Raw genomic sequence first — 9238 nt, 5'->3', positions numbered from 1 at the left:
TCTGTTGCCCAGATAGACCGATGGAACCATGACAGCTGGTCATACTACAAGGTAGGTATTCCATTTTTAACGTGTCGTGTTTATTTTTATATTTCAAAATCATGACTTTATGAAATATTTTTATGAATGTAATCTTATTTTTCCTTGTTGTAGTCTATAATAAGTATCTGTTATCTGACAGTATTGATTACGTTGTGTCTCCCAAGTTCTTGCGGCAAAATGGCACACTATGAAACAGCACTAATTGCTGAGGTCGTCACAAGGAAATAAAATGAAACAAAATTATTTGTTATGACTTTTAAATAAGATGTCAATCAACTACCCCCCCCCCCCCCTCCCTCCCCAAAAAAGGCACAAAAGTATGTGTTGTTATGTATAGGGCCAACGGTGGCCGAGTGTGGTTTAGGTATCGTACTGTCTACGGCCACTGGCCCTCCACCACTGGCGTTCATGGCCTATGTGGTGCAAATGACAGATACTGGCTGCAGGTTGGTTGTTTTCCCCGGTTACTCCGATTTTCCTCCACCACCAAACCTGGCATGTCTTTAAATGACCATAGCTTTTAATATGACTTACAGGGGAACCAAACAAAACGGCTGTTGATGTTCTCGATTAAAAATAAATCAAATTGAACAATGTATTTGTTCGTTGATTGATATTTTCCGATTTTATTTGAAGTAATGATAATCATAAAATCTTTTATTTAGACAGGGTTACATATTTAGATTTATATTTAATTTACAATATGGCCCTGTAATACACAACTTACCATGGACATGGACACGATACATACAATGGCATCTACAGTATAAATAAATAACAACAATATCAAATGTGCAGATCCTGACATGTTTAAGCATAAAAACGTTTTGTCACATCTAAAACATTTTCACCGGGTCTTCCTTCTTAAAAGACAAAAACTAGGTAAAAATATGGAGTGAGCTTTCTATATTGGTCCATAAAATGCTCACATCCATAAACGCTTCCGCAGCTATGTCTTTTTAAAAGACTCTATAGACTAGGTAAAATAGGCAGTGAGCTTTCTAAATTGTTTCATAAAACACTCACAGAGTAACTAAAACATCTCTAATAGTTAGTTGTTCTACATCTTTTCAAATATATATTTTTTGGCTGTAAAAAGAACGTGTAATTCTTGTAGTAACCCGGTTAACATTGCTAAAATATTGATTGAGAACAAGTATAGCTTGGTCATGTCAATCATATACAACAATAAGCATTTCATAGAATCATAAAACATCTGCAACGAAGGAAGTGAAACATGAATGACTGTAGTACAGCGTCACCACAAAAGGAAACACATCATTACATTAACGCCAGACGAAAAGACCGACCGGGAAAACATTTCCATCTTTTCAACTCCGACTACAAGGAATAACAAATATCATTTAAGGATTATGCATTAATTTTGCTCTAGGTGTTTTATTTTATTTGCAGGTACATTTTGCTTGCTGTTGCCTTCACTTTCATATTTCATATGACAGGTGAGTAGACTTAAAAACATTAAATACGATTTTTACGTTAATTTAAAATAAACTTGACATTTCACAAATGAGTATGGTAAAACATACAACAGGTGATTACAATGTAGTTAAACATGACAAATGAGAATACTTGAATGACACATGACATACATCACGACAGGGTGTGTGTGTGTGTGTGTGTGTGTGTGTGTGTAAAATTATGTTTATATATCTAAGACATTCGAGGTGATAGTATATTAAAACAAAATATCAAGAAGATTACGGACCCCTTTAATCATGGACTTAGGGTTTTCCCATGAACAGTAACCTCCCCTTTACTTCCGTTTGGATATAACACTGTAACCCAGTTGGGCCAGGTAGCTCAGTCGTGCGGTAAGAGAAATAATAAAATAAACTGAGGTTCAGAGCTTTAACCACGGTCTATCCATGCTAAAGTTTTAAATCAAAACACTGTGGCTGATTATATTTTGTCAAAAAACAGTTTCTAGAACGTAGTTGCAGTTTATGACAATGGTATGGGGACCTTTGATACATTTATATTTAATATGATATACGGCAGATGGGTACTATTGATTAAACATGACATACAGCAGGTGGTCATACCTGAGTTTAATATAGGACAGATAGGTACAGCATGACATTGACAGGTGATTTCATTGACATTAAACATGACATTGACAGGTGGTGACAATTACATTAAACATGACATGTCATGTGATAACACTTACATTAATTAATCATGACATTGACAGGTGTAGCACTGTCATTAAACATGGCATTGACAGATGATCGAACTATCAACAAACATGACATTGACAAGTGAGTACAATTACACAAAGGTGATTACACCTGTCATTAGACATGACATTGACAGGTGATTACACTTTTCATTAGACATGACATTGACAGGTGATTACATTTTTCATCAGACATGACAATGACAGGTGATTACACTTTTCATTAGACATGACATTGACAGGTGATTACACTTTTCATTAGACATGACATTGTCAGGTGATCGCACTTTTCATTAGACATGACATTGACAGGTGATTACACTTTTCATTAGACATGACATTGACAGGTGATCACATTTAAACATTAAACATGACGTTTGACAGGTGATCATATTGACATTAAACTTAACATTGGTAGGTGTGTAAATTCACATTTAACATGACATTGGAAAATAATTACACTGACATTAAACATGACATTGACATGTCATTACACTTAAAATACACTTCCCTCTGGATAGTACACAAATTATGACAGGTAATAAAACATTAATCAAACACGACATATTGTAACGCCACTATGTTGACGTTGTTTATATAATTGTTATTGTGTTTCCAAGCATCGTTGGCTCGTTTCGTTAAAATCGTCTAGCATCATATTTCCCAACAATTACATCCTTTATAACAGTTGTCAATGAGAATCGTGGAAATTAGACATTTATATATATCATACTTGAGTCGTATCTATAAGGATTACCTGGATAGTCGTCATTTAGTCGTGTAGTTTGTCATTTTCATTCGATCTTGTTCATATGTATATTTTCGACAACATGTTGTTGTCCGGTAATGGAGTGCGCATGTCCGAGGCCAAAAGTTTATGTTTTTACATTGCGTTGATGTTAACCAATCAGATAAGAGTCACGGGGCGTAAATTTCCTGGGGGCGGAATCCCGTTATTTTCGGGACAATTCCTAAATATCGGAGTACACACGGTTTTAAGATCTCGAAACCACTAACCAGGTTCGGGCGAGATTCACCTACTATTTTTCCTAGGGAAAGCGCGCAATGTCATGTATAACTATCTACCAAGCTATTTTAAGAAGGGATTTCCCTGTAATTGCTATATTGTAGTAACGACAAAGTTGTATAAATGTAGGTCAATGTTTACATTAGAAAATATAACGAACTTCAGTCATACATAATTCCTACTGCTTAAATTGATAGGCTTATTGTTTAGTATATATGTGTTAGCTTTACCTTGTTACTCAGTATAACAGTAAAACTTAACGATATTGGAATTTTGAGAGCATATGTACAGGACAAGAGTGAGATACGTTGATACTGACTTGTATTAATCTTGCAACTGTCACACTCGTATGGCTCCAGTACTCTCAGGTATATAAATAAATCTTATCGAACTGTTTATTTGGCGTTTTTGCACTGTCACTGAGTGGGTTCAAAGAAGTGTTTAGTTTAGAGAAGCCTAATTGACCAGAGGCTGAAGAGACCCCATTGATCAGGGGTAGAAGGGACCCTATTAACCAAGGGCGAAGGGTTAGCTATCTTGCTACAAATTATAGGCCTTGATAGAGATAGACCCGATCACGTTACAAAAGGTACGAGAGTACAGGTCAGCTAACTTTCAAATACATATGTACCGGTGACTTCAATAAGACACACGACAGTTGATCACACTTCAACTAAACATACGACAGATGAGGAAATGAGGGATACCAATTAAGGCCCTCTGGTGGCTATCACCAATAAATTGTAGTTTTGAAAATTGTCTTCAAATCAGGTTAAAAACGTTGAAATTAACTTATATTTCTGCTATCTTACTTCACATCTCTACTAATTATTGTATGTTTACATACAGAGGGAGGCCAGCTATGTGGACTCTGTACACACATGGTGGACCCTCGGGATTGTGACGTAGTTGGTGAATGTGGAAACCACGAGGTAATGTCTGTGGCATCTAAGCTGGTGATTAATACAAATAACATTTACAGCCAGTTGGGTGATTCAATTAGATATATACAGGTATGGGGAAGGAATAGGCCTGTAGTATCACATTGAATGTTACTGTATCATAAGAGGCAAATCATGTGGGGCCCCTGCAGAATCTGGGTTGTTTTCTATGTTTAGGTTCATGGAAGAAACAAACTGATATGTTGGCCCAATTGAACCACTTGTGATCTATCTAAAAAAAATCTTACTTCTGTAACTTTTTTCTCGTGTGTTTCCCCTGGCACCAGTCTTCATTCTACCTTGGCAAGAACGTTACACCCTTACAAACAAACAAACAAATACACAAATCTGGGTTATTAATAGGAGAGATACATCGATCGCAAGCGCACAATGTCATGACTGTGCATTCATATATCAGCTGCAGAATTAACAAACTTATAAGTTAATTTTAGTTGTTTCAATATGCATTATCGACATTCGAATGGGTTACGCTCACTTACGCTCGCTGCATCCCTGGAATATGACAAAACAGAAGGGTTAGTGTGTGCCACCTTGCAGATGAGACAAGAGGACAGGTACGATCATTTGATGTTCATTAAATGAATCCCACGACAGTGTAACGTTAAAATTGATCGATTTTGAAGTCGAGTGTCGCTCCTCTGAAATCTTCGAAAGACAGGTCTCGGCCTAGTAATTGGTATTTTGTTAATTTGAAACCATTCCAATAGCCCGTCGCATGCCTTCAGTGTTGTCATGACATATTCCAGGGGCGCAGAGAGCGTAAGTGAGCGTGACCCTTGAAAAATAGAGGATGACAGTGCAATGCGTTAAGTCATATTGTTATAGAGAAAAAAAAATTGTTGTTGCTATTTGATATGAAACGACATAGATATACACGAAAACCGTTGAAATGAGAATACCGCTCAAATGTATACGATAACAGTGAATTGAATGGCGTCACTTTTATAATCGGTTGCCCAGGTTTCAACCACTATGTGGTTTTTGTTGAAAAAACTATCCTTCATCGCAACATCATTTCTACAGATGGAGAAAAAACTCATCTGTCCAGAAATATTAATGATAATATTATCAGGAGAACATTCTTTAATGGCAATTCCTCTTAATCTTTAGTCTAATTTGTTTGTGTCGGATTTCACGTCCTCGCAACAGCTAAGGTCATATGAAGACGGGATCCGAGGGTGAAGATGTGATTGTTATACGGCCAAGGTTACGAAAGATTCTGTTATACGTTCTAAAAATTCACCACTTTGTATTTAAATATAGTGGCAGGGACACTTATTTTATATCAAAGGTCCCTTACACAGTGTTCCATGTTATCTTCCCTGTTCCAGGAATGCAGTATCAGTCAGTACGTTTCACCCACCGGACACATACTGTACGATATCGGATGTGAATCCTCACTAGTACGTATCTCAAATGTGTTTTTAACCGATCATAAATACTGTTACTTAGATGTTTAAGGAATAATCAGGATTATATTTAGGGTTATATGGTAATATATAAAAACACCCCCTATTTTTATTTAAAAATAAATAAAAATAGCAATAAATGATTATCGATTCATGATGCGTCCTAATATACATTTAAGCGTTTTTTCATATGTAATCATATATTTTTCTGTAGTCATCGGCAAACATTATGTATGTTTTTTTTGGTTGAATTAAGGAAATGATAAGATACAAAAAACACGAAAATGAGTTTATACCTATTTGGTTTTGGGCACGCTATGTATTTTTGTTAAGGCTTGTCGTTCCAGTACTGCGAGGAGGAATTCAGATGTCTCCAGGACTTCTCGGTTAATAGGTGCCGGCAATGTGGTGATTTGTTCGACATGCTGTAATGATACACAAACCTGCAACGTCATCGACGGGCATTGTAACAGTCAAGGTAACACTATTAAATAGATCCAGTTACTTTATTTTTTACAATTTGTTTTGGTATGTCATCTTTTGTCTTTTCTGTATGTCATATGATTTATATCATTATATCATGTAATGTATATTGAAGTATGTGATGTTTTCTATTATTTGTATGACATTATATTTTTCATTGTTTATAACATATTATTTAATTATTATAAGATATAATTTTGTAATTGTATGTCAAATTATTGTTATAATTAATGTATGAGAGTATTTATGATTGTATTTTCATTGTACGTCATTTTCATATTTTTTTTTGGTGTCATGTTGTTTTTATTTTTGTATGTCATATTACTTTTAAAAGTGTTTGTCATGTTATGTGGGTAAATGTATGACATTTTGGTCATGCTTTGTATTTTGGTGTATTTCCTTTTAATTTGTTAGTTTATGTTATGGAATTCCATCATTGTTGTCAAGATTTTCATCATTGTATGTCTATTGAAGTATATGTTATATGTCATGATATTTTCAGTAAGTCTGTGTCATGTTTTATCCTTATTGTTTGTAACATTTTTTTAATTAATGTGTGTCATATTGTTTTTACAATTAATTTCATGCTATTTTTCGTATACGATGTCATTTTGTCATTGTATATTATGTTATTTTTATCATTGCCTGTCGAGTTAAGTTTTTTGGGTATGTCTTGTTGCTCATGTTATTTCATAGGTGCATGTAATAATATTTCCTAAATTGTATGTCATATATTTATGATTGTATGCCTGTTTTAAAAATTGTATATCGTGTTATTATGTATAATTGTATGTAATGTTATTTGTATTATTGTATGTAATGTTTTCATGCTTGTTTTACTATTGATTGCATTCCAGTTTTATTATTGTATGTCATACTAGTTTTACTATTGTATGTCATGCTAGAATTGCTATTGTATGTCATGCTTGTTTTACTATTGTATATCACGCTAGTTTTACTATTGTATGTCATACTAGTTTTATTATTGTATGTCATGCTAGTTTTACTATTGTATATCATGCTTGTTTTAAAAACTATTGTATGTCATACTAGTGTTATTATTGTATGTCATGCTAGTGTTACTATTGTATGTCATTCTAGTTTTGCTATTGTATGTCATGCTAGTGTTACTATTGTATGTCATTCTAATTTTACTATTGTATGTCATGCTAGTTTTACTATTGTTTGCATTCCAGTTTTATTATTGTATGTCATACTAGTTTTACTATGGTATGTCATGCTAGTTTTACCATTGTATGTCACGCTAGTTTTACTATTGTATGTCATTCTAATTTTACTATTGTATGTCATGCTAGTTTTACTATTGTATGTCATGCTAGTTTTACTATTGTTTGCATTCCAGTTTTATTATTGTATGTCATGCTAGTTTTACTATTGTATGTCACGCTAGTTTTACTATTGTATGTCATTCTAATTTTACTATTGTATGTCATGCTAGTTTTACTATTGTATGTCATGCTAGTTTTATTATTGTCAGTCATGTTGTTTTTATTGTTGTATGTCATATTATATTAATAAGTATATGTCATGTTTTCTCTCTCTTCCTAGAAACGTTTTTGTTCAGGAAATGTCTTGCGTTTATCCCTTAAATCCATGGCTAGTGATTGTATTGATAGTATTGCCAAATGATTATCAAATACCAATACAAAGAAATAATGCTATTATTACTCATGGATGTTTTTAACATCGTTTCATGTTAGGTTTTCTTCAGTATACTGGGAAATCAGTGTCATTATGTTCACTTAAGCACCTTCATAGGAGAACATGCGATTTGCAATATTAATGGTAAAAGATATTTATCTTTCCTCTTCTAAATTCACCGTAAGTAAAAATCATTTGAGTATATATCCAGAAGCATGTTTTCCCATCTAAATTGATTAACAGGTATATTTTGTTCTTTTCATTTGATAAAGCATTGGATCTGACCGGCGCAATTCTCTGCTACAATTGTGACTACATGCATAGCCCCGATCAGTGTGACAGAGTCATGGTGACAGAGTCAGTGTGACAGAGTCATGGTGACAGAGTCATGGTGACTCTAGTGACAGAGTCATGGTGACAGAGTCATGGTGACAGAGTCAGTGTGACAGAGTCAGTGTGACAGAGTCATGGTGACAGAGTCATGGTGACAGAATCAGTGTGACAGAGACATGGTGACAGAGTCAGTGTGACAGAGTCAGTGTGACAGAGTCATGGTGACAGAGTAATGGTGACAGAGTCAGTGTGACAGAGTCATGGTGACAGAGTCATGGTCTGTTCCGTACATGAGGTACGTGTTGAATCCCAGAGCCTGTTCAATTATGGCAAGTTTTATGGTTGCCTTCAGGATTTTTGTGTTGTGATGATTGGTGCTTTTTAAGTACGATCATTAGAGTGCCTTGTGGTTTTCTTGTCACGTACGGAGTTCTAGATGTGAGGACGACATATTACCCGAATTCGACCTATATATAAATGTTTTATTTATTCATAATCTATATCAGCTATACATAAAAACTCGCGTGTGGCTATTTTCGCGCAAATTTACTCCATGCGAAAACGCCAACGTTTTCTCACCGCGAACATTACGACTTTTACAGAAATTGAAGGTCTCAATACGCAGTTCCTGTTCTTATTCATTATAGCTTAAACAACTGAAAGCAAACAACCAAACAATCCTAACTATCACAAAAAAAAACAAGCAACAAAAAACGATTTTAGATCAATCTGAGAAGTCCGGGTCACTGCCATGCATGCGTAGAATTCGTAAAATTCAAATGGAGGTGGAAAAACATTGACCATTCGGAGCCATGCCATTGTGTAAGCTACCTTGCATATTCTACACATGCTTTGTGTAAGAGTTAAGGTTATATGCTACCTTACATATTCTACACATGCTTTGTGTAAGAGTTAAGGTTATATGCTACCTTACATATTCTACACATGCTTTGTGTAAGAGTTAAGGTTATATGCTACCTTACATATTCTACACATGCTTTGTGTAAGAGTTAAGGTTATATGCTACCTTACATATTCTACACATGCTTTGTGTAAGAGTTAAGGTTATATGCTACCTTACATATTCTACACATGCTTTGTGTAAGAGTTAAGGTTATATGCT

At 34.7% G+C, this 9238-nt stretch overlaps 1 protein-coding gene across 1 annotated transcript; it reads left to right on the top strand.

The window, feature by feature from the left end:
- The first annotated feature begins 28 nt into the window (after positions 1 to 28).
- LOC110458780 lies at positions 29 to 6132 on the top strand. The gene is made up of 5 exons (XM_021510684.1): positions 29 to 51; positions 1456 to 1502; positions 4116 to 4198; positions 5560 to 5631; positions 5971 to 6132. Exons 1-5 carry the CDS (start codon positions 29 to 31, stop codon positions 6130 to 6132), a joined length of 387 nt encoding a protein of 128 aa, XP_021366359.1.
- The last annotated feature ends 3106 nt before the right edge of the window (positions 6133 to 9238 follow it).

This window comes from Mizuhopecten yessoensis, unplaced genomic scaffold (genome assembly GCF_002113885.1).
Source record: "Mizuhopecten yessoensis strain PY_sf001 unplaced genomic scaffold, ASM211388v2 scaffold9767, whole genome shotgun sequence".
NCBI lineage: Eukaryota > Metazoa > Mollusca > Bivalvia > Pectinida > Pectinidae > Mizuhopecten > Mizuhopecten yessoensis.
The sequence above is the reverse complement of the archived record's forward strand: the minus strand, read 5'-3'. Positions and strand labels throughout refer to the sequence as shown.

Coding starts and splice junctions, on each gene's coding strand:
- LOC110458780 (XM_021510684.1), top strand. CDS start 29: ATGACAGCTGGTCATACTACAAG. Junction 52..1,455: donor ACAGCTGGTCATACTACAAG/GTAGGTATTCCA, acceptor TTTTATTTGCAG/GTACATTTTGCTTGCTGTTG. Junction 4,199..5,559: donor GTGAATGTGGAAACCACGAG/GTAATGTCTGTG, acceptor TCCCTGTTCCAG/GAATGCAGTATCAGTCAGTA.